The sequence below is a fragment of the Cladophialophora psammophila genome, assembly GCF_000585535.1.
Source record: "Cladophialophora psammophila CBS 110553 chromosome Unknown aczJe-supercont1.6, whole genome shotgun sequence".
In the NCBI taxonomy this organism is placed as follows: domain Eukaryota; kingdom Fungi; phylum Ascomycota; class Eurotiomycetes; order Chaetothyriales; family Herpotrichiellaceae; genus Cladophialophora; species Cladophialophora psammophila.
In genome coordinates, this window is record NW_006912927.1 from 1,015,972 (window position 1) to 1,039,952 (window position 23,981).

At 51.5% G+C, this 23,981-nt stretch overlaps 11 protein-coding genes across 11 annotated transcripts; 5 read left to right on the top strand and 6 right to left on the bottom strand.

Moving 5' to 3' along the window:
* Positions 1-1,086: 1,086 nt before the first annotated feature.
* On the bottom strand, positions 1,087-1,677 carry A1O5_04698 (uncharacterized protein; the record flags this gene model as incomplete). The annotated part of the gene is made up of 2 exons (XM_007745302.1): positions 1,087-1,556; positions 1,617-1,677. 2 exons carry the CDS (start codon positions 1,675-1,677, stop codon positions 1,087-1,089), a joined length of 531 nt encoding a protein of 176 aa, XP_007743492.1.
* A 1,691-nt stretch (positions 1,678-3,368) lies between these two features.
* Positions 3,369-3,926, bottom strand: A1O5_04699 (uncharacterized protein; the record flags this gene model as incomplete). Its single annotated transcript, XM_007745303.1, has 1 exon — positions 3,369-3,926. A coding segment is annotated over one exon (558 nt), but the record flags the coding sequence as incomplete, so codon positions are not given.
* Positions 3,927-4,275: 349 nt separating this feature from the next.
* A1O5_04700 (uncharacterized protein) lies at positions 4,276-4,467 on the bottom strand (the record flags this gene model as incomplete). Its single annotated transcript, XM_007745304.1, has 1 exon — positions 4,276-4,467. The coding sequence occupies one exon, from the start codon at positions 4,465-4,467 to the stop codon at positions 4,276-4,278; it is 192 nt and encodes a 63-aa protein (XP_007743494.1).
* An 865-nt stretch (positions 4,468-5,332) lies between these two features.
* On the top strand, positions 5,333-5,837 carry A1O5_04701 (uncharacterized protein; the record flags this gene model as incomplete). Its single annotated transcript, XM_007745305.1, has 2 exons — positions 5,333-5,619; positions 5,678-5,837. The coding sequence occupies 2 exons, from the start codon at positions 5,333-5,335 to the stop codon at positions 5,835-5,837; spliced, it is 447 nt and encodes a 148-aa protein (XP_007743495.1).
* Positions 5,838-6,105: 268 nt separating this feature from the next.
* A1O5_04702 (uncharacterized protein) lies at positions 6,106-7,239 on the bottom strand (the record flags this gene model as incomplete). The annotated part of the gene is made up of 1 exon (XM_007745306.1): positions 6,106-7,239. The coding sequence occupies one exon, from the start codon at positions 7,237-7,239 to the stop codon at positions 6,106-6,108; it is 1,134 nt and encodes a 377-aa protein (XP_007743496.1).
* Positions 7,240-8,247: 1,008 nt separating this feature from the next.
* On the top strand, positions 8,248-9,730 carry A1O5_04703 (uncharacterized protein; the record flags this gene model as incomplete). Its single annotated transcript, XM_007745307.1, has 2 exons — positions 8,248-8,660; positions 8,713-9,730. 2 exons carry the CDS (start codon positions 8,248-8,250, stop codon positions 9,728-9,730), a joined length of 1,431 nt encoding a protein of 476 aa, XP_007743497.1.
* Positions 9,731-10,311: 581 nt separating this feature from the next.
* A1O5_04704 (glutathione synthetase) lies at positions 10,312-12,066 on the bottom strand (the record flags this gene model as incomplete). The annotated part of the gene is made up of 2 exons (XM_007745308.1): positions 10,312-11,641; positions 11,753-12,066. 2 exons carry the CDS (start codon positions 12,064-12,066, stop codon positions 10,312-10,314), a joined length of 1,644 nt encoding a protein of 547 aa, XP_007743498.1.
* A 724-nt stretch (positions 12,067-12,790) lies between these two features.
* A1O5_04705 (uncharacterized protein) lies at positions 12,791-18,076 on the top strand (the record flags this gene model as incomplete). The annotated part of the gene is made up of 1 exon (XM_007745309.1): positions 12,791-18,076. One exon carries the CDS (start codon positions 12,791-12,793, stop codon positions 18,074-18,076), a length of 5,286 nt encoding a protein of 1,761 aa, XP_007743499.1.
* Positions 18,077-18,806: 730 nt separating this feature from the next.
* On the top strand, positions 18,807-20,561 carry A1O5_04706 (uncharacterized protein; the record flags this gene model as incomplete). Its single annotated transcript, XM_007745310.1, has 1 exon — positions 18,807-20,561. One exon carries the CDS (start codon positions 18,807-18,809, stop codon positions 20,559-20,561), a length of 1,755 nt encoding a protein of 584 aa, XP_007743500.1.
* A 100-nt stretch (positions 20,562-20,661) lies between these two features.
* A1O5_04707 (uncharacterized protein) lies at positions 20,662-21,645 on the bottom strand (the record flags this gene model as incomplete). The annotated part of the gene is made up of 1 exon (XM_007745311.1): positions 20,662-21,645. The coding sequence occupies one exon, from the start codon at positions 21,643-21,645 to the stop codon at positions 20,662-20,664; it is 984 nt and encodes a 327-aa protein (XP_007743501.1).
* Positions 21,646-22,373: 728 nt separating this feature from the next.
* A1O5_04708 (uncharacterized protein) lies at positions 22,374-23,700 on the top strand (the record flags this gene model as incomplete). The annotated part of the gene is made up of 4 exons (XM_007745312.1): positions 22,374-22,464; positions 22,519-22,635; positions 22,703-23,393; positions 23,454-23,700. 4 exons carry the CDS (start codon positions 22,374-22,376, stop codon positions 23,698-23,700), a joined length of 1,146 nt encoding a protein of 381 aa, XP_007743502.1.
* Between the last annotated feature and the right edge of the window lie 281 nt (positions 23,701-23,981).

Genomic DNA, 23,981 nt, shown 5'->3' on the forward strand with positions numbered 1-23,981 from the left:
GTAACAGATAGTGGGAGGAATCAATTCTTGCACTTCGGTTTCCCGTGCCGCAAGACTCAGGGATTACTGCATACGGATGGGTCCGTATCTTCAGGACCAACTCATTGTTCGCCCTTGTATTGGTGTACTGCGGCTCGCATTCACGCAGACTGGTCGCGCCGATATTCCGTATGGCGACCTCGAACTCGTCCTTGAGGATGTCGAGCAGCTGCTTTACGCCTGAGACTGTATATGAAGTCTCAGGAAATCTTTGGTTGTAAGAGCTTTTATACAAACGAACATGCCTCAAAAGGCCTGGAAAGCAATCCATAACCTCTTAAACCAAGTCCTGTCTCGCTTGGAGAGGAAAGGCTGGCTGGCAGCATTGAGCCGCTTTGTTCCGAGGGCAACCATATCACCACTACAGTGCTTGACCGCGCTCTCCATTCATTGACCCTGAGGAAACAACCTGAAACAGGAGCACCTGTGCTGTTGCAACTGAGACGTGTATTTGCCGAGTCTCTTTCGAAGTCTGTCTGTTGACGGGCTGCGCAGCCAGAGTCGGATAGCATATCAGGCCAGCTATCGGGGTAGGAAACTCGGACCACACGTTGCTTCTCGCCAGATGGAGGAGCTTCTAGTCATCCCCCAAGTGTAGATCCCGCGATTTTGGGTGTGTACTGCGGGAGCCTTGAGTTTCCAAGATTGAGCTGCCGAGTGCTCTGGCATTGGTTCTGGAAGATCTCTGTCCAACTTCAATCGAGATGCCGCAAAGAAGAGGCTAGTAGGCAGCAAACGAGAGACGTGGAAGAGACGGTGTCACAGTGACTAGAGTGCTCCAATGCCTCCGTCCGTTGAGAAGGAAGAGAGTCCAAAGAGAGTCCGTCGTGAGAACTCAGCAGGAGGAAACGGGGCCTCTGAGCTAGTCCTTCATTGGCCTAGTGTTTTGTGTCATGTGACCGAAGAACTCGGAGATGCTGTGTTTTGACGTCGCGCTTGTTTCCTCTTCGTCAATCGCTTCCTGCTCCACGAGCGTGTCGGGAAAGTCATGATCATATCGGTGCATCTCCCGTAGAGACCGAGATAGCTTCTTATGCCTCGACGGGATCAACGCCCGCCACGTGACAGAAGTAACATGGCGCGCTGGAACAGCATTTTGATTCCAGAGACCGGATCCTGGAACACGAAACGCGAGTTGTAGTGGTCAGGTACATCGTGTTCCGAGACCACTTCGAGTTCAGACGTATCGAAGAACGACTCTGGCAAGCTGTTGAAAAAGATAGTCGCCGGACGCCCAGTCGAACTTTTATCGAGATATGCCAACTCCAAGAGATCAGGTTTCGCCCAGAGCTTGACATCCAAACCAACCACCTCGTCATCAGAGCGCTCGTCGCCAAAGCGCTCGACGTCGAAGCGCTGGTCCGCCCGTTCGTTCTGACATGCGAACATACAGCAAAACTTCAGCAACAAGGTATGGCCGTTGTCCAACTGGAGCTTGTTCGCATCGCCGAGGATTGTCTTCGCAAATGGAGGGCTTGCCACAAAGCCGCGCAAAGCTTGATGAATGAACTGGACAACTGTCGACCTGTGTCTATAGGGCCCGTGCACACTAAGTGTGTGTACGCACTCCAACAAACCTCCGCAGAGGTTGAGAAGGTCCCCTCCTGCTATCGTCACGCTCGTTCGAAATTCGCTCATACTGAGATACAGCATCACGCAAGTATTTCTCACATTCTCAGAAAGTCCTCTCGAAAGCGCACGCTGAGGCGTGAAATAAACTCTGAGGTGTCACCAAATTCGGGCTACGAGACATTATTTCCAAGAGCGTGATTGCTCTGAATGTGAATGTTGGGGGATCCTCGAAATGGTTCGTGTGTAGAATTCTTTCAAGCTTGCTGGCAGTTTGCTGACCAGCTTTTCAAGCTCTTCTTGCGAAGGAATCGATTGGAACGCTGCAATCTCATCAATCGCGAGCTTCACCCAGAGAGAAAAACTCCGAGTGCTCTGGTAGCAACAAGGCGAACGACCTCCGCAGGCGGGAGCTGTTTGGTGAAAGTCGACGATCTTCTGTGGTAAATGGATATTGTAAGGTCAGCTGCAATGGTCTGCTGATGGCGCATCGTTCTAGGTCTTGATGGGTATGCTTGTGCAACGCATCTCCAGGCGCATAGTCAAAAGTCTTCACAAAGCTGTACCATTCTCGGCTTGAAAAGCAAAACTTGACATTTGTCCGGCAAGATGAATATTGTGACGTCGAGACGACATCGAGAATCTACTGTCAGATCACTTCTGGAAATCCACGGTACTCATCCAAAGTATCAAAATCAAGGAAGACTGTATTTGAGTGATCTTTATTGATGGGAAATATGTCTTGAGGAATCCTCGAGTCGCATTGTACAGCAGATGCGCGCTGCACAAGTACCTCAGAAGCCCCGGTTCTCTTTGCCTCCCCAGTTGATTGGCGCCTAGATTGCGGCCAGTCAGCATGTGCAGGCATTGAGGTTTCTAGGGATTGACGTCAGTTAAGGGTGTCTTTTCGGTCTCATAAGCCAACACAATCCGGATGCTGCGATGCTGTGCGACTCCAGAGAGCGTTTCGTACAGCGAGAAGAGCCAACATTGGACGTTTGGGGGTTTCTCTGAGAGAGTTTCTATCAACTGTTTGTTGGGTCCCGATCCTATGACGGTGAGTATATGATCGACATTCATTCCTCGGTTGGGCACTCCGAATGCCACGAACAACTTGGGTTGAAAGCATAGTCTGGAAGACATCTCCAAGTGCACCACCGAGATATGTCAATGTTTTCTTCACGAGAATACCGCCGACACTATGACCTAGAAAGATCAATGGTCTAGCCAAATGCTCTGCCCAACCAATGGTTTGTAGATGAGATATGAAGGAACAAGCAAGACCGTTGCAAGATTGAAAGGAATTACTCCCCACAAGCTTGGTATCATACCCGTAGATCATGCAGCGAACAGTGGTTTGATGAACATAGCATCGACCTTCCACAGGTGATGCAAATCCAGTTGCTCAGTGATGACGGCACTCTGGATTGTTGATTCTGGGGCCATGGTTACGGGAGCAAGTCGTTCGAAGATTCGGAAACGCTGCGATCCAGTTCATCCACTGAGTTCCTGCTCGCTTCAGCACGCGATGTGGCTTGGGAAAGGTCGAACTATAATGTAGTATCGTTATTGACTACCATGTATGAGAGGGTCGGTTTTGCATTCTCCACCGTTGCGACAAGTTACACAAGCTGCTCTCGGGTATATGCATGCACCTTGCCGTCTCCCCTCCAGACTAAACCATGTTCATCTCCCACGCCCGCTCCCGCCCAAAGTAGCCCATCTACTGTCCGCCAATCGCAAAGGTCGTTATTCTGGGGGGGAGCCGACTTAGGGGTCGGCGGTAATTTGCTGTATATCTCGTATATTTCGTGCATGCTATCTCTGTCTCTGTGGATTCTGGGAAGACGGTCCCTGTTCGACGGAGGCAGGGGTGGAGGTGTTTCCGCTCGGAGGAAGTCTTCCGCCTGAGTCTTGCACTCCCGAGGTAAGTGCGTTGAGTGCTCTACATCTGGCATTTTGGGACGCCTTATCATCGGGGATAGTGGCGATTTTGGCGTCCTCGCTCGACTGATATTATCTTTTAACTCCAGTTCTCGTGGAAGAGGAGGCGGGTATTCTGCTTCCGGCGTTCCGGGATGCGTGATTGATGGTGTCGAGGGCGGTGCTTCTGGCATTGATGTCTGAGATCTTGCGATGGTTCCCGGGGACACTGCGGTTTCTGTCAGTGATCGAGACATGTCATTGTCCGGTCCAACCCTCTGTAGTCTTCGTGCTTCAAGTCTGGTTTTGACTGTGTGATATATCGCGAACAAGAACGTCAGGGTGCTGAAAGTGCCAACAACCCCTAGAATTATGAGCGCGGAAAGTGGGAGCATTTTGGGGGCTGTGAAAGTATGAAGACGCGATTTTCTGCAAATGAATAGCCTTTGACCAGCATGAAAACCAGTATGGAGAGGGGGTGGGTCGCGGTAATTGACAGATTCCAGGTCGGACGTGGCTCTCTTTGATGTGACCGGAACAAAGAATGGTCCTGTAGGTCAGCGACCGCAAGAACAAAGGTACTTGAACGGTTTCGGCGTCTCGAGTTGTTGACTGCGCAGATGCTGTAGCCTGATTGCTCACTTGAACCCGACAGTCTCGCAATTATTTCGCTGATCAGGGTCGGAAATACACTGTACTGCACTTGGTCTGTCGAAAGAGTAGATCGGGTGAGCTATTTGCTCTTTATGTCGTGATTGGGTTTGCGATAACGTTACTAAAGATTTCGCCGTCCTCTGCTTTTCGAGCTGCTTTCTTCTTGTCGTGTCGAATCTTGAGGGCAAAAAGATAGACGATGGCGAGAATCAGGATAACTCCAGCGAACATCGAGATGAATAACCACGCGACCGCGCTCATCCTAAAATCGGAGGCTGACATTGTATATCTTCAACAGATTACTTTAATTGTAATGCAGGTGCGAGGAAATGGAACAAGAAAGCAAAGCAGCTTGCACAAACCTTTAAGCCCGATACAGAGCCTCGTTCAACCTTGGGATCTGCATGATCTCTTTGTGGGCTATTTCCGGTATGAAGGACCAGATCTTTGTCCGAGAGATCAAAGGATCACCAGTATTCGCTATTGATCAAAGCATCGCGGCATGCCGCTAGCGGTAGCCGACGGTGCTTCCATAATGCTATGCGGCAGAGAAGGCTTGCATTCATGGACTGCGCCTTGTTTTCCGAAGAGCACCATGGCAACAAATCCGCTCTGTGGGCTTGGAGGAGGTCCAAATCAAGACTATGGCACATGGCCAGCTTCTGTCACACAAGGTCGGACTAGGGATAATAGGAAAGTAACGTATGCGGTCAAACATGAGCACCGGCAGAACGGGGCAGTATATGTCTCGGTGTGTACGCTTTTCTGCCTCGGGAGTTTTGAAGACGGGCTCGCAAGCTCTACCTTGTACCCGGTAGAATCTTGAGAATCCTTTCAAGCGAGCTAGTAATTCAAAAGACGACGTCATTTGATTGATGAAAGCACTTTGCCGTATTAGGTTAGCTTCAACTGGGATCCCCTGATCGCGACTTTCTAAAGGTCCGCAGAACCAGAACCAGAACCGCGTCGCCGCGCAGGTTCCAGCCTCAACTCTCCAACTTCCCACCTGTCAATTGTTACCCGATCAAGCGGTTTGTCGGTCTGCCCGACCTGATTCAGGTAACAACTAGTGACATTAGCTGTCTCTGTTGACTGTGCCCCTTTTCGCAGTCACAGAGCTCCAAACCACCTCCACAAAATACCGGCCATGTCACTCCTCCTTTCCCCAACCAGACGCATGACGTCTGCGATCCCTTCCATATCACATCGCGCATTCTCAACGACTCGCCCATCTCAACTTGCCCGCATGACTCTGGTTGGCAGACTCGGCGCAGACCCAGAACTCACAGACACGGGCAAAGGCCAAGTGATCAAATACGTCGTGGGCACCAGTTATGGACCGAAGGAAAATCGCCAAACATCGTGGTTCCGCGTCGCCAGTTTTGCTCCGGAGAGTTCGCCCCAGCGAGATCTTGTGATGGGACTGACCAAAGGGTAAGCACAGCAAAATCAATCCACAATATCCGGAAATTTGCTCACTGATGCCGCATAGGACGCTTGTCTATCTTGAAGGAGATGCCACCATGCGCACCTACGAGGATTCGGACGGCAAGAAACAGAGCTCATTGAGTCTGGTCCAGACGAAAGTGGAAGTTTTGAAAAGACCGCAGCCTAAGGAGGAGGAGATCGCGCCCGAAGCCGCCAATGCCTAACAAGGGCCAGGAGGTTTGACAACTTCAACATGGGACGATTTCATGTATGCGTTTATTCGTCGCTTGAGCGAGGAAATTAGACGCCACGATGCTGTTTGTGAATGTTTTATTGGATCCCTTCTCCGTGTGTATTTTGCCACTCATGAGGTTAGTTAAGCGGTGATGGCGGGCCTGTCACCCCCCAACAGGATTATCTAGGAAAGATATGTATTGTAAAGGCAAAAAGGTCTGTAATCAACCCTTGTTCCAGCAGCGCACCTCCAATTGATCAAGAGTCTTGAGCAACGAGCTCTGAAGCAGCTGTTTGCTCCCGAGGTTGATGTTGCGGAGCCGGGTCGTGATTGTCCTCTGGAGGAAAGTCGTCCATAACGCATGCAAAAACTGCCTCATTTCCAGCCTGTGGACGATTGCGAGTTGTGCGAGGCAACTGCTGTGATAACTTGGCCCTCTCTTTGAAGTGTCCGCCTAGGAAGCAGCTCGCTTTTTCAGCCCAGCTCTTGTACATCCGAGTTGCATCCTCACCAAGCCCGAAGCATGCGAATGAGACATAGGCCGTAAAGATTTGCGCCCACCGGTCGAAGGAGAAGCCTTGAGAGGCTGGTTTCAAGGCGGAGTCTGGAACCACGATGATTCTTTCGGACCAGTCGGAAGGATGAATGTATGACCAAGAGAACATGTGCATTGGCACCTGGACATTCTGGACGAAAGCAAATATGGCCAGAGGGCAATATATTGCCAGAAGGACGAATGCAAGTGCGAACAATCGGAAGAATCGGGACGCTGTGGAGCCGGGAGTGTGCGAAAGCAGAGACGACACTTGCTTCCGGTGCCGCCAGAGGCGGACGACTGAGACCAGACAATAGACGCTTCCAATGAGACAGACGACCATTGGCCATCCATAAGTCACGAAAGGCGCTACCCAGTTGTTGTCGAAGAGCGCTACACATCCAGCCACTGTTCTGAGCCAATATCTTCCTTTCTGGACAATGTAATGGCCGACCATGACAAGCGCAGGCAAAAGTATGCAAAAGAGGAGCTCTATCATGCGGCTGACTCTGCGCTGTCGTGGGCAGGGGGTGACAGTTATGCGGTCTGCGTCAAGGATTGTCGAAATTTGTCGAAAAAGGCTCGCAATGGCTCCTTCAATGGCCTGGAAAATACCAATGTAGAGTTTAACTTCAATATCACACAGTATTTTCCCATCCCACCAGTCGTCGGGGTTGTCAGACGCCCATATCACAGCGTTGACGAGGTTCTGGATATTCAGTATAGTGATTCCGATCAGGAGAACCGAGGCTGCAAAGTTCTTAGCGCGCAATTGAACAACCATGGGAGGAAAAGCTGCGACGATAGCCAATAAGGCCAGTGGCACGACGATTATGGAAGAAGTGTTCCATGCCATCCTTCCTGTGTCAAGTAGATACGCTCTTCTTGCAAACAGAAAGATAAAAGGAGCGAAAAGACGAGTAAAGGACAGCCGAAATGATTTCTCGCGTCTTCCTCCATCTCGGTAGTTTTCGTTCCCCTTGACTCTACTTACACTGAAGCATTGGTACATATGGTCGCACTTGTGGGGCTTCTCAGATATCTCAGAGACATCTCTCCCAAAGCGGTGTTGAATAAGGCTTTGCCCAAAGGGACAGGCTCCAGCAAACTGGCGCTCGTACGCCGTGGGCGTCTCTTCATTAGTTCCGAGAATGCACGTAAACTATTTGCAAATAGCGTGCTATCCTTGCGCGGCTTGGAATGTTTGTCGGCAGGTTAGAGTTGCCCAGACGTTTGAGGCGAGATCCAGTGTTTACACAGCAGCGGGAAACGGATCATCTGTTGAGTGTCTCGTGGATGAGAGAGTCAATATCCCATTTGCCGTGATTGGCCTCGAAATTGAATTCAGTGACAAGGTACATTGCCATGAGTCTGAACGATGCTTTGGCTTTGGATCGGTGGGTTGAGGCGGCTGAGAAGCAAGTGATGTTGTAAAGGGGAGCAGAGATACTTGATAGAGGAGGAGACTCCAACTCAAAACGTGCCAGGTGCCAAGGGCCTCGGCAATACGGAGTATATTTATTCCGGCGCCCTAGCCCGGTGCCTGCCTTGCGCTCGTTGTCGTCTTGTCTCATACCAGGAGCAGCATCATCATCATCAGCATTCAGCTTCTCTATCAATGCCACTCCTTTCACTTTTCCAAGCATTATGACAGGCGCATAAGGTCCCTGGGCTCTTTGGTATCGTATTGAAGCGGCGATTGTCTTTTTTCTCTTCTTTCATTCCAAGCACCTTCAAACGCTTAAGGATGTCGTGACGCGTCAAAGCTCTGCGGAATTCGTATCCGCTAGACTTGCTCCTTGTGCCCATCTTGGCCCATTTACCATCGCCTCGAAACACTATTTTCACCTCAAGGACCTGAATCATGGCATCGGAAAAATCTCCTTCTATTACCCTCCCTCCGCATGTTTCATCCGGCCGACAAGTTAGTCCACCACCACAGGGCTTGAGGCAGCGACCTTCGGGAAGGGCAGCTACCTTTGCTGAAGGAAACCCTCAACTCCACCGCCGACGAAGCTCATTCCTCTCTGAAACTCTTTCTGAGACACGCAGATCGTTACGGTCATCTACGGACGATATATTACTGCCACGGGCGAGGGACGACCATGACTTTCACGATCTCGACGACAATTCTCATTGGCAGTCCCTGCCTCTTGGTCTTGCCCTACTTCCCGCTGTTGGTGGCATGTTCTTCAAGAACGGTAGCGCTGTTATCACGGATGTGACGTTGCTGGGCCTGGCTGCCATATTCATGAACTGGGCCCTCAGATCGCCTTGGTAATTGTCTAGATCCTTCTGTGCTTGGAGCCTCGACTTATAACTGATCCAGGGACTGGTATCATGCAGCTCAGACCCCTGTATTGGCAGATTCAACCACTCCTCCCGTCTTCACGCCGATTGACGAAGCGGACGAGGATCAGGATCCACTATCTCTGAACGGAGCCGGCGAAGATGGCATCAAAAACTTCAAGCCTAGCTCTAATAGTGCGCGTGCGAAACTTCTCAACACAGACGGCGCAGCTGCCCAGAAAGAGCTTCGTGTCCATGAGCTTCTGGCACTGTTTTCCTGTTTTGTATCCCCTCTCATCGCTGCCTGGCTTCTGCATAGCATCAGATCCCAGCTCTCTAGGCCATCTGAGGGCTTGGTCTCGAATTACAATCTCAGCATATTCATATTAGTGGCCGAGATTCGACCCATCTCTCATTTGATAAAGATGGTGCAGCGGCGAACCCTATTCCTACAGCGGCGGGCGAACATGGATGTTCTCAAGGAATCAAGTCGGGTGGACAATCAGCAAATTCGCGATATCTCGCGCAGGCTAGACGACCTTGAGACGCATGTTGCGGACCGCATTGCTGGCACCGGAAAGCAAAAAGAGGAACAAGCTAACGGAGCACTGGTAGCTCAAGCCTCTGCGACAGCCACTTCCGAAGTTAAGAAAACTGTGCAGCCAGAGCTAGACGCCCTGAACAGGGCCATGCGACGCTACGAAAAGAGATCAACCATCTCGTCTGTGCAGATTGAAGCCAGGCTGCAAGACCTTGAAACACGTTTGCATGACGTCGTGTCTCTGGCTGCTGCTGCGCAGCGCAATGCTGATCGGATCCCCAACAACTATATTCTCATCTTGGGAAACTGGATCTGTGGTACGGTTGTCATTCCTGTACAATACCTGCTCTATCTGTCAAGTCTTCCGTCAAAGGCAGTAGCATCAATCGTCGCAGTGCCCAAAAGGTACCTGACAAAGAGCTCGAGAGCCCAAACAGCAAAAGAAGGCCGAGCATCTCGTAAGGGCCTGCCGCCACGTTCTGCTGAACGTGAAAGAAGAGCGAAAGTGTCACCCTGAACCAAGTCAAATTGCGCAACCTCCGGCCCCCGAACAGCCCGTATGCTGCGGCTTGTCAACATGTCTGTCTGGCAGAGATTAGTTGTCGATAAAGAAAGAAAGAAGCCTGACGGCTCTACGAGGAGACTGTCCTCATCACAACCGTCACGAGAGGCATCTCGTCACAGCTGAAACACACGGTCTTTTGTCATAAGAGCCGACTTTGCTAATCTAGCGGCACTCCTATGGCGGGCGGCTTTTAGAGGGGCGGGGTCCTCTCAAGTGTTCGAATGAGGCTATCAGATATTCCAGCATTGATATCCAGGCCAGGCGAACAGGCTTCTCCCCTCGGCGACTAGCGGCAGCGTCCGACTCCCCTCTTTTATGGCTGGCCAACCTGAACCTGTTAGAAAGCACGCGCTTCCATTTGCTTCAATCTCTCTCACTGAACGAGTTTATGATATCATTACTCTCGAGTGTTACAGGCTTTAGGACTAGCTTCGAGGAAGCTACTATCCACTGTGATGCCACAATTAGCAACAAAGCGATCGGAATGTATGTCTATTTCTTCATCCTATCTAAGTCACGCACTCATCTCTATCCTAGTACTCTTCATATAATATCAAGCTATCCAAGGAGCTAAAGCCGGCGGCAACCCCGCCTTCGTCGCTATCCTTCCCTTTGGTCCTCAAGAGGTACCCGCCCTCCGTGTTATGCAGAATCTCAGGCCTCGTTTCACCCGGTGTATTTCTCCAAAGACAAGTACCAAATATACCCAATTCGGAAATGACGTTGCCGCTGACGACCCGTCCGTCACTCCGTAAAACGGTATTTTTAGCCGCGGTGGGTGGACGGATCAGCTCCATCAAAATGTACTGCTTCCACTGGGATTTAGGGATGGAATTTAAGAAGGGCGGGATGTTGGTGCGGTAGGTGTTGTTGCCGCCTCCCTCACGTTGTGGCTTTAGCACGTGGTTTGCCGCCGTCTCGGCGGAGAGGGCTAGGCGGATTCCTTCTAGTTCGCCTAGTGCCTCAGAGGTAGGAGCAGAGAGGGAATATTGTGGTGCGAAGGTCGAGCGGAGGTTTTGAAGTACACTGGCCGAATGGGTTGGCAGGAAGGCTTTGAGGTGGTCGGTGTCCGGGGGTTGAGAGGTAAGCACCTGTTGGACTTTCTTGGAGCCAGAAAGGTGAAGGAGGATGCTGGGGCATTTTATTGCTGCGCTGCGTTCCAGGTGATGGCGAGCTGCCCACGATGTAGATGTGTTATATTCCGTTGGAGCGTAGAGGGCTCGAAAATACACTACCGTTACTTCAAATGGAGTGGACGGGGACGATGGAGGGGTGTAAATCAGAGGTCGACAGGGATTACTGTCCTTTGACGGGATGGACGTATAAGCTAGGATCTTGCTTGTCGGGAGGCGGAATGAGGGGACGTGATGGTGTTTGTCCAGATGAGTAGAAAGGGCCAATTGATCGAAGATGTTGCGCTCGTTGTCTTGAACGAGAAAGATTATGCAGGTTGGGAGTTGGGGTTCTGATCTCGAAGGCCCATACGCTGCATGAGCGGTCGCGAGGCCTGCGGCTAAGGTCGCCACAGCCTCATTAGGAGGAGGATGGCCGATGGTATGGATAGAGCTATCGCCGGACGAGGTCGCGAACAATGGATGCATGGGATACGCCACTGAGTGCTTTGGTGAAGGGAATGTTGCAAGATGAGTATGCATCTGTGCAACAAGACAAGCTAAGCCTCCGAATGATGAAGAGATGGTGTTGAATTCAACTTGCTTGAGGGATGGCGGCGCATGTTCTGCAATGTGTGCCATGTAGTCAGAGCGGAACATTCCCAAAGACAGGTCTTGAACATAGCCCTCTTCCTTGACGGATAAATGTATCTTCCAGAGATTGGCAAGGAAGTCGTCGACCTCTATCAGTCTAGGCTTGGTATCAGTCTTGATTGTGCCTGTGGTGGGGCCATGGCTGTGCACGAAGGGGCCAAAGAACGCAGAAGGGCGGTGGGTAGGCCAAGCACAGTACTTCACTCACTCTCTCATGATCTCCTCTAGCCACTGCTCATCGCTGGCAACGCTAGCGTAGAGTTCATTGTAGACCGGCTGGATGCTCCTGGCCAGTTCAAAGCAAGCCTTGGGAAACGGGCTTGGAAACAGGGTGACTGGAGCATTAGTAGCGAGGACATTCTTGGGATTCGTCTCCTTGGGCACTATTGCTGTGGACGGTCTCACTGTAAGCCCATGTTCTATGGTCCAATTTTTCACTGTCTGGACGAGGTACTCTTCCTGCTCGGGCGTCAGCGGCGGAGGATAGTCGATGTAGGCTTTGTTGGATGCTTGATCTGCCATGGTCTTTAGAGAGCGGGATAAGGCAACCACCTGGCTAAAGCGGTCAGACTCTGGTCCTAAGAGCGAGGTCGATTGTAGAAGGCTGACTTACAATATGCCCAAGACGAGATCAACCGCGCGAAAAGTCGGGCGTCAGTCTCGAAGAGCTGTTTAGTCAGCATTGAGCAATCAGCTGATTGCTCGCTCTACCTTCCTCGCCAACCCATCACGTGCGAGAGACCGAAGCGCTTAATCTGGCCCCCATCACTCTTTTCCCGCGCCATTGCCAAATCAAGGCACCAGACGGGCAAAGCCTCACACCCCTCTGCCTTATCCTTGTCGATTCAACTGCTGAGGACTGCTCGACTTGTTGCCGCCTGGTCTTTGCTCAATTCTCACCCTCCATTGTTGTCTCTCCTTCCTCGGTCCGATGCCACCAAGGCTTACTCGGTTCTATACCATGTGAACGCCATTCTTGCGGCTGCCCTTTACCGCTAGGGCAAGAAATTTGGGGGAGGGGTTGTTCTTGCATTCACATTTGCCTCACCCAATGTCTCCTTCAAAAGTACTTGTACAGTCTTTTACCACTCGGCCGACTGACTACGCTCTTTGTGGCGTTGCCTGTTGTTTGCACTTCACTTCCTGCTCCCTTCCTGCGTCCAGACGACTTTTTGGCTTCATCAACTTCATTTTCCTGCCTTTCTCATTCATCTCTCGCTGTGACTAGCCTGATGAATGACTCACCATGGACGCTGTTCTCGATGTCGACGATGATCCGCGAAACTGGTCAATCGACCAAGTCATCAGCGAACTCTGCCAGTCCACGACACCACGTTGGCTGTCCAAAGACAAACCTCAGTTGATCCCAGACCGCCACTGCCTGGAGGATGCTCTTCGCCGAAACCATGTCGACGGCGACAATCTCCTCGCTCTTGACATGGCAACTCTGAAGGAAGACCTGGGGATACCGTCTTTTGGACAAAGGAGAGCCATCATGAGAGCGGTTGAGTTCCTCCGCCGGGCCTCGAAAAGCTATCAACAGATGGTATTTCAAGCGGACAGCATCGCCAGAATGCAGTCAGCCACGTATGCCTCCCCCCAAATTACACAATCTCGCATTTCGGTGATTCCACAGTCTCCTGCGCACTGTGGTCTCGGCGTTCAACCGTCTATCGAGGCCCCGCATCACTTTCGATCACCTTCCCTTACCGGCGGCGTTGGCCAGCAGCGCGTTGTTCCTGTGGATCCCACCCTCAATTCACCTGGGGTCGCGGCATCCAACCTTCCGGATCCCGCAGTACCAACTGTTCGAACTTCCAACCCCCATACCCCGGATGTCCCACAGCCAAAGTCAAGTACTGCTGTCGTTAGCTCAATTCAAAATGATGTGGACGATGATCTCCCCTCCGAAACACGCAATGAGCAATCATCTTCTCTGCCACAGCGCCCAGCAAGAGAGTATACTGTTGTCAACGGCAAGAAAAGAATCGCACCAACTTTCATCTCAAGAAAGTCGATCGACGATTCTTATCTCGGCCGCAACGTACTTCGTCTGCAAGATTTCTTCTACTACAGAATTCCAAATGGACTCGCCGACAACTTCATCCATCGCGTTGCCGCCGACAAGGACAAGTCCTTCCACATCTCAGACGATTTCCCTGCCGGCCAACGCCGTACAATGGCTCGCGTGATGCAGTCTTTCCTACGTCGAAGCGTCACCGTCCTCCAAGGATATCAGTCCCAAGGATCCGCCATCGACTTACCTGAGTCCGCCCAGGGTGTCACCCATCACATGTCGTTGGAGACAGAAAGAGGCGGTTCGCATGTGTCATACCTGAACTACCTTGCGGCTAAATATGCTGACGACGATTCCAATGTACTGCCTGTTTATGGCGATTCGGGGGATGAAGGCGATTTCGATGAGGAGCTTTGGAGGGAGATCGAAGAGGAGAGGGCAGAGAAAGAGGCACTGCGCCGGAAGCCTGCCAACATGACACCAGCTGAGGTTGAAGCCGCCATAAATGAAGCCATCCACGAATGGAAACAGGAATGGCAGGATACAAAATTTTTGGCTGTCCAGAGGAAAGCTTATCGTCACTGGATGAACGCAGCCCGAAACAAAAGTCGCCGGAAGGTGACGGAGCACTTCAACCACCTCAAGAATCACTTTCAGCAGAGGATGGATAGCATCAAACGCGAGATCGCTGGGGAAGTTTGGCGCAATCCAGCGGACGTCAAGAGACAATGTCAAAGCCTCGAATTAACCGTCTATCACCATCAAGAATATGACTACTACATTCAAGTCATGCTTCGAGATACTCCGCCAGAAAAGCCCAGCAAAGAAGCACTTAAAGCAGTCCCGGCCCCAAAACAACACGATCTTGAGGAGGGTGAAGAGCTTCTCGAATCTGAATCGGAAGCAGCCCTCCAAGAAGATGGGGACTCTTTTGTGGATGACTCCTCTGATGCAGGTTCCATTCATCATGTGTCCGACACCGAAGACTGGAACCCCATCATTCCGAACACAGCAAATCCACCGGCCATGCCCCTGGAAGCTTCCCCTCAAAAAGAAGTTCCCGCGGACGTTCATGATGTTGCCATGCCCGATATTCACGCCAATGACGCAGATGTCGAAAGCGAGACCGATGCTATTATCACGCCAGCCCGTCGAAGGAAAAGGCGTATTAAACCTGAAGCTGGTCAAACCCCGAATTCCAACCGCCCTGTGCACATCAACCCGAAGTTGCCCAAGCCTCAAGAATCCTCTTCCGACACCTCGGATCTCGATCGCTCCCCACGTCTCCCAAAGTCGAGGTATCGTAGTAAAGGACGTTCTACAGCCGCACCTATTGACCTGACATTCAGCCCGGCCTCCGGACCTGAAGGGAGCGCCAACCCTACTTCTACTGACTTCAGTGTTCGTACACCAGAACTTAATCCCGTCCGACTAGACATTCCAAAGAAGAACTTGAAGAAGCATATTTCTGTTGTTGACTTGACGGACTCTGATTCCGAGCATACACCTTCTCAAGATGACACCAGCTTACCAGGGGTATATGATGTCCCGGGCTTGAGGCGTACATCTTGGTCAAGCATAGACCCCATTGACAAACGCCGAGCGCTCGCAAAGGCCGTATACGACCTTGAATTCGATACAGTAACCAGTCTCGCTTCCTTTGTCAAGTCTATACCGGGTTTCCAGGCTCAAGAAACGGTTATTATCCACGGACTCATGGCTCTAGGCGCAGACGAAGGTATCATCGCAGGTGTCAAACCGAAATATCAGTTGAGCGCTCGATTACTGGTTTCGCTTTATCTAACATACATTTGTGGTCAGAATGCACTAGAAGACTTTGAGCTGTCAGAAGCCCATAGAGACCAAGCATTTGAGGACAAAGATTCTGCGCTTGAGCCTTTTTACGATTCACTTGGCAGGGTCATCCGAACACTTTTCAGACACCAAAAAGGATCCGAAGAACAAACAAAAGGCAAGAAAAGAAAGCGAGACCAAGACTCTTTCTCTGTTCCTGAAACACTGGATGACTCAGACGAACAAACGACAGATTTTATGTTAACTGATCTTGCGGAAGAGGCTCAACCTTCGTCTCACAAGAAGCGAAAGCGAAAGGTGGAAGAAAGTCAAGAGGCGATAAGCCAACAATTCAGTGACAAGGTTAGAATTCAAGAACAAGAAGAGCGACGCAAGACTATGGCTAAGAAGCTTGCTCTCATGCAAGTTGACGGGAACGCCGCCTATATTGTCAACACGGAAGAGCCACCCGTTGAACTTCACCAGCATATTGCTCAACGAGTCAAGCCACACCAGGTCAATGGCATCCAGTTCATGTGGCGCGAAATTATCGAGGATCCGAATCATCATGGCTGTATTCTGGCGCATACTATGGGTCTGGGTAAGACCATGCAAGTGGTGTCTCTTTTAGCGACAATCTCTCTTTGCATCCAGAGTGATGATCACAATATCAGAAACCACATCCCACCACATCTTCAAGAAAACAAGACTCTCATTCTTTGCCCTCCTTCTCTACTCAACAATTGGGAAGATGAGCTCCTGATGTGGACTCCGGACCCCGCTATTCTAGGGATAATCCACAAGGCCGACTCATCCAGGAAACAAGACAACATTCGAGCTATCACGGCTTGGTCGAAGCAAGGGGGCGTTCTTCTTATGGGCTACGAACGGTTTAGACAATCAGTCATAGACAGCATCAGCGCGAAAGAAAAGGGAACCGCTCTACTCAGCCTCGAAGAGATTCTATTAAATGAACCCAGTCTTGTTATTGCAGATGAAGCGCATATGCTCAAGAACGCAAAGTCAAAAATAAGCCAGATTGCAAAACGCATAAAGACAAAGAGTCGAATTGCCTTGTCAGGTTCACCCCTCAACAACCATCTCGAAGAATATCACACCATGGTAGACTGGATCGCTCCAGGCTACCTAGGGAACATGGTCCAATTTCGCTCCAAATACTCAGAGCCTATCATGGCAGGGCTTTATTCCGATAGTAGCGCTGGCGAGAAGCGGCTATCGCTTCGCAAGTTGCATGTGCTCAAGCGGGACCTTGATCCTAAAATCAACCGCGCAGACCTTAGTGCCATCGAAAAAGACATGCCTTCGAAAACTGAATACTTTATCACAATTCCCCTCACAGACCTACAAAGACAGGCATACGACATCTATGTTGGTCATATGCTACAGTCGTTCAAATTGATGGGTGGCATTTCGAAAGGTAAAAATGCCAGAATCTGGGACTGGATCGCCATGCTCTCGTGGCTCTGCCACCATCCGGCTGCGTTCGTGGCTAAAATGAAGGAGCGCGACCACAAGATGTGCAACCAAGACAACAACATTGATCCCAGCGATAGCACAGATGAGACCTCGGCACCGGATGAAGTCAACGAGAATGCCGCTCCCGACGTTACGGGCCCTATGCGAGAGGCAATGCATCGAGCTTTGCAGATTCTCGATGCGGGCGACCGGAGGGCGTTATACAATCCTAGTCTGTCTTACCGCACGCTTGCTGTGAAGCGCATCGTCGAAAAGGCGATCGAAGCTAGAGACAAAACCTTGATCTTTAGCCACAGTATTCCGACCTTGAACTACCTGGGACAAATGTTCAAAGAAATGAAGACTTCATTCTGCCGGATTGATGGCCAAACTAAAGTCTCAGACCGGCAAGCCTTCACCAAAGAATTTAATCAGAAGGATAACTACCAGGTTTTCTTGATCTCTATGCGGGCCGGGGGCCTTGGACTAAACTTACAGGGCGCCAATCGAGTGATTATCTTCGATTTCAGCTTCAATCCAACTCGGGAACAGCAAGCGATTGGCAGAGCATATCGTCTAAATCAAAAGAGACCAGTTTTCGTTTACCGCTTCCAAGCCGGGGGAACGTTCGAAGATAAGCTATTCAACACGTCTGTCTTTAAGACACAACTTTTCGGCCGTGTCGTCGATAAGAAAAATCCAAGACGACATGCCAGCAAGGGTGCGGATACAGAATATCTGTTTCCAGTGAGGGACATACCGCAAATGGACTTCAGCGAATGCCTCGGGAAGGATCCGAACGTGCTGGACGCCATTATTCACGAACTTGACTTCGTTCGTGGCATCGTGTTGACCGAGACCTTCCAGAAAGAAGATGATGAACAATTGAACGACGAGGACCAAAGAGTAGCAGAAGAGGAGTACAATGACCAGCGTTTGCAACGAGAAAATCCTGAGGCATGGCAAGCCAAACAAAATGCTCGGGCAGCTCAACAGTGGCAGCGGCAGCAAGATTCCACGACCATTCACCCGTCTAGGGTGTCAAACCCGATGCTACACTCTACAGCTCCCATACCTGGACCTAGAGCCGGCGTCGTGGTCGATAGAGTCACGTCTTCTCGGTATGCGTTTGTGAAACCCCCGTTTGGGAGAGAACATCTGGATGCTCTGCAGCGACCGCAGCCGCTCCACACCATGTCCTATGTGCCCGGATCATATGACGATACTTTCCAAGCCTTCCCCTAGAGAGGGAACGCGGATAATGGTCGCCGCGCTGCAAGCATAGAGCATGATGTTTCAATGTCATGAAGCAGACCCAACAATCTTATGCACGTCAAAGCTACCGCGGACTGCTCGGGCTTGGAGTTAGCAAGACACAGAGTGGAGATCGTAGTCCTTGACTGAGCTGGTTTTGAACATTCAGTTTGATTTCCTTTCTTTTCTTTCACATTTAGCAGAGATACCCACGAAAGGCTTTCATTACGAAGGGATGGTTATGGTCACGCAGCGACATGAGGGATTCTGAGGAGCATGGATTGGAGCTGATGCTAGGAGGACTTGCTTTTTCATGTGACAGATTCTTCATGCTTGCGGTGAATGTACAGTATCAGAAGATCAAAGGGTCTCTTCGGAAGTTAACGAGAGAGATGTGCCGATGGAATCTGGGCAGGAAGCCTGTGGCGCCATATTTGACCACTTTTCTTTTTATTCTCGACTCTGTAAAAGACCGTGATTCCCAGCTGACATTGATGACGAGTGTCTGACAGAGCCATGACGAGCTTTTTACAAGTAGGGAAGCACAACGCTGTATGTAGTGCTGTCTGAGGAGGCGAGCCCGACTTCCCGTCCAACCCTTGACCATCATTGTTTGCTCCAATAGATAATAATTTAGCGGGTTCATGACCAGACCTTTCTTGTTGTCTCGTTGGTGTGTGAGGTGAGGTCGAGGCGAGGGGCAGGGGCAAGGCACAGAACCATGCCGCCGGCGCCGCTAGAATCGCGGCTTTCAGCTAATATCTTCCTGCACGTTCCGCCGCTGCCGCCGCGACAGTCGTTACTAAGGTCGACATCGACGGGGAAGAAGGAGGAGGCAGAGGAGAGGGAGAGAGATAGGGAGAAGGGAAAAAAGAAATCGAGGCGGACGCTCGTCTTCTTCATTCCTGGTAATCCCGGCTTGGTTGGGTATTATCATCCATTTCTGGCGCTTGTTGCTCGCGGGCTGCGCGGGGCTGAGCCTGAGAGTGGGCATCAGGATGGAGACGGAAATCAGGATGGCGAGAGGGGTGAGAGGAGGGCGGCGGCGGTGGTGGTCGCGGGTATGAGTTTGGGTGGGTTTGATGTCGACGAGGAATCACCTCGGAGTAGGAATAACGACGACGGCGACAACAACAACGACAACAACAAAAGAAAGAACGGCGAGGAGGAGCAGGAGGAGGAAGGAGCTGGTGATGATTATGAATGGAACGAGGATGATGGTCGGGAGGAGGAGGGGACCGTGATCTCAACATCTCTTGGGTGTCAGTGTTCAATGCTCGCGGAGGACAGAGAACTGCTCCACCCGCCCTCGTTCCGCTTTCGATCTCGCCATGGCCAGCGGCACGAAGATCGTGGGAACGCAGACAGGAAAGACAACGGGAGGACAGTGGGGGAACAACGCAAGATCTACCCGTTGCGCGAACAGATCGAACTCAGTTACGCCAGGGTGGAATACCTGGTTCAGAGAATGCAAGAGGAGAGAAGCTTGGTTGGAAACATCTCTGAGCAAGAAGAGCCCGTCGAAGTCGTCCTGATGGGCCATAGCGTCGGGGCGTACATCGCTTTAGAGCTCGTGAGGCTGTGGCACGAAAGGCACCATCATCAGCAGCAGCAGCAGTCGCCGCCACCGCCGCCGCCGCTCGGTCCTTCGCGCAGCGCCGATTTCGATGGGAAGGACGACGACGACGACAACAACACATCCAGCTCGATCTTGGACTTGCCACAGACCAGGAACGGACCTCTATCAAGCCCGAGCTGGTCAATATCAACATGCATCCTCCTTACTCCGACAATCCAAGACATCCACCTCTCCCCCTCCGGCCGAATAGCCACTCCTCCTCTACGCTACCTCCCTTTCCTCCCGAGCCTAGCACACATGCTTCTCCACGCAATTCTCTTGAGACTCCTCCCTTTGGCGTGGTTTTCCTGGCTCGTCTCTGGCGCGACCGGGATGGAAAAGGGGAGTCATGGCTTTGAGACCACGATGGCCTTTTTGAGGAGTAAGAGAGGCGTCAAACAGGCCCTGTTCATGGCGAGAGGGGAGATGAATGAGATCAGGAGGGACAAGTGGGGAGAGGAGGTTTGGGGCGCGAGTCACAGTGGCGCATGGACCGCTAAGGATGGCCATGGGAGCAGCGCGAAGAGTCCCAGGCTGTTTTTCTGGTTTGCGAAGAAAGACCATTGGATTGCCGACGTTACAAAGGAAGCAATTTTCGAAAGCCGAGCTGCCGATGTTGGTGTTCAGAGAGAGCATGTTACAGGGCCTCAGTCGAGTTCAGAGTTTGTGGAGACTGAGGAGGTGGAATTCACGGGACAAGATAAGGACAGCAAGAAGATGACAGGAGCAGCGACAATGCGAATCCTGGAAACAGAAGCGATGGTCCATGCATGGTGTTTGAATCAGAGCGAATATGTGGCAAGACGAGTGAGCGGCTGGCTTATGGAACTCCTGGATCAAGACAATAGGCTGCTCTGAAATGGGCGCTCCTCCCCCAAGAGCTACAACGATTGAGGGTGTTTCGCGCACATAGGAAGTGGAAACATTAAAGCCTTTAATTTGGAAGCGCATGCCATGTTTATCTTGTGTCGAAGCCAGCTTTCCTGAAGAGATCGCTGAGAACATCGGGCTCTTGCAGCCCCGGTTGTGATGGAGGAAGGACTCGACCATCATATTCATGTGCTCGTACACTCCAGGCTGCGTCGTCCGCCCTTTGCTGACCAAAAAGTTGCTGGAGAGTGATTTGTTGACCAGGAGTAGGTGCACTTGCGTGCTGATCCTGTAATGTCTGCTCAGCTTGGTACATGTGTCCATTCGTATGTTGTGTGGTGGCAGCCGCAGCGGCTACCTCGGCAGCTTGTCTACTCGCTCCGGCATGGTCGGCCAGAGACTTCATCAGATCGCCGTTCAGCTTCTGGGCGTTTTCAGTTGAGGTCCCGGGCCCGTCGTGGAAGATATAGACACCGTAGATCTTTTGCTCATAGCTTTCCTTGAAGCTGATGATGACATATTCCCCTGTTATCTCGACGCCGGCATTTTCACCTTCTCTAAGTTCCGCTTCGAAATTGTCTAAGCCCCTCCTGTTGAGCACAATGGCCGAATACCTGTCTTCGCCGAATGCTCCAGGAGTGAGCTCACAAATGAATAAGGAGCCTTCTACTCCTGTCTTTGTCCATTCAGGTTGGGGTAATGGAGAGAACTCGTAGACTACGGCGTAAGGAGCTATCGAGAGGATCGAAGATATCTGAGGGTTGTGTCGTTTGAGCACTGATAGATTGAGTTCTTCGTTGGTGCGATTGGGAGGAGGTGGTTTTGTGGGGTAGTCTGACTGATAGCCTTGGTTGTCGGACTCGTAGTCTGAGACGAGGACCGCAGGCTGCGCAGGAGGTACAGCAATGGGTGCGTGAAGAGGAGGAGCAGAAGGGGGAGTCGGCGGAGGAGGAGCAAGGGCTGACGTCGGCAGCTCTGTCTGCGGTTGTGACAGAGGAGGATAACGAGGGAAGTCGACGGACTGCTGTCGCCGCGAGTTTCCCGACCGTCGATAATTGTGACGATGCGACATGATGAGAGAATACGGAGTACCAGGGGCGGGAAGAAAGGCTGTGGGAGAGTTCACAAGGTCAACAAAAGAACCTGCGACCTACCTGACGGGTAGGTACCTGCCTTGACGATTCAGGACCTATGCCAGTAACATGGCTGTACCACCAAGCGTCAATCAAGACTGCTCATCACAGAAAGGGGCAAGATGTCGTGGGTGAGAAAGGGTAGAAGGAGCCTGAAGGGGCTGCGATGTGTTGAGATGGGAGTAATATTCCCCTGTACCTAGTAACGAGTAGAGAGGACAGAGTCACCACACGTGACAAGGCTGGTGAATGAAGCAAGCACCAGGCAAGCAACCCAAAGAGGGAAAGCGCCACCCCCAGAGTCCAGCTGGCACCAATTGGTGTGTCGATCCCTGGCTTCCCCTTAATTTTTGAAAAGTCGCCGTCTCTGTCCAAGTCCACGACCTCAATACACACCCCATCCATCTCACCCCAATTCGTCGCGCTTTAACAATTTGTTTTCTTGTTCTATTCTATACCTTCGTTTCTTCGTGTCAACAACACTTCCATTTTCGGGCGTCCTTCTTTCCTGCCGGCGCCCTGCACGCCTAGTCCCTCAGAAACATGTCTTCCCCGTTGAATGCGGTACGCAGTCTCGCTCTTTCACATTCACCCCCTAATCACCAGCACCGACAAGCCCCCATTTCATCAACCGCCTGTTGCTGCCACCATGTTCTCTACTAACAGCATGCGCCTGGCGCAGTTAAAGATTCGGAGAAAGAAGAATGTCAAGAAGGGGATTCAGTTTTGCTTGATGGTGTGCGGTGCAAGTGGAACTGGTACACCTTTCCCTGAACTCCACCCTCACCTCGCTCTGATCTGACCGCTCTCAGGCCGAACCACCTTTGTCAACACCCTCTGTGGCAAGCGAGTCCTTATGCCCAAAGATGCCGACGATGCAGCCAACGCCCACCTGGAGGAAGGAGTGAGAATCAAGCCGGTTACCGTTGGTAGGTGGAGGAGAATACACGCACTATCATAGGATCAGTCGGACATAAACTGACAAAAATATTGCAGAGCTGGAACTGGATGAGGAGGGTACACGCGTATCTCTTACCATCGTCGACACCCCGGGCTTTGGTGACCAGATCGATAACGAATCCGCATTTGGCGAAATTGTTGGGTACTTGGAGCGACAGTACGACGATATCTTGGCCGAGGAGTCTCGTATCAAGAGAAATCCCCGGTTCCGAGACAATCGCGTGCACGCTCTACTCTACTTCATCACCCCAACTGGTCATGGTCTGCGCGAGCTTGACATTGAGTTGATGAAGCGTCTCTCTCCCCGCGTCAACGTCATCCCCGTCATTGGAAAAGCTGATTCGTTGACCCCTGCTGAATTGGCCGAGTCCAAGAAGTTGGTCATGGAAGACATTGAACACTACCGAATCCCCGTCTACAACTTCCCCTACGACATTGAAGAGGACGACGAGGACACAGTGGAGGAAAACGCAGAGCTACGTGGCTTGATGCCGTTTGCCATTGTCGGGTCAGAAGATGTGATTGAGATTGGAGGACGTCGGGTTCGTGCACGACAGTATCCATGGGGGATTGTGGAAGTCGACAACCCGCGCCACTCGGATTTCTTGGCCATTCGCAGCGCCCTCTTGCATTCGCACCTTGCCGATCTCAAAGAGATCACCCACGACTTTCTGTACGAAAACTATCGAACGGAGAAACTCAGCAAGAGCGTGGACGGTGGTGTCTCGTACGTGGCCCTGACCGCATTAGTATGTGTCTGCAGTTTGACTAATGTTTTGTGTCACAGAGCGCAAGATTCGTCGATCAACCCTGAAGACCTGGCCAGCCAGTCGGTCCGCCTCAAGGAAGAACAACTCCGACGTGAGGAGGAGAAGCTGCGGGAGATTGAGGTTAAGGTTCAGCGAGAGATCAATGAGAAACGACAAGAGTTGCTGGCACGGGAGAGTCAACTGCGAGAGATAGAGGCTCGTATGCAGCGTGAGCAGAGCCAGGGCATGGATGACCTGAATGGTCACGGGCACCAAGATGCATAGAGGAGAGGGGGGTTGGCCCAATGAATCGGGGAAGGCGGAAGAGGTCGTGTTGATATCGGTCTCATGCAGGCATGGATCCAAAATGTGAAGCTGGAGCAGGTGAGCAGTGGGATGAGGCTGACCAAAGAGGCGTCGAAGCCGTTGCGGGGATGGCAGGGCGGTGAATCTCTGCTTGACATTCAGTGGCCGGATTGCTTGTCGACGATGGATACTTGTTGCAGCAGAGTACATTCTTCTAATCAGCGGTGACTCGAGAAAGGCAAATGAGGAGATGTCTTGTT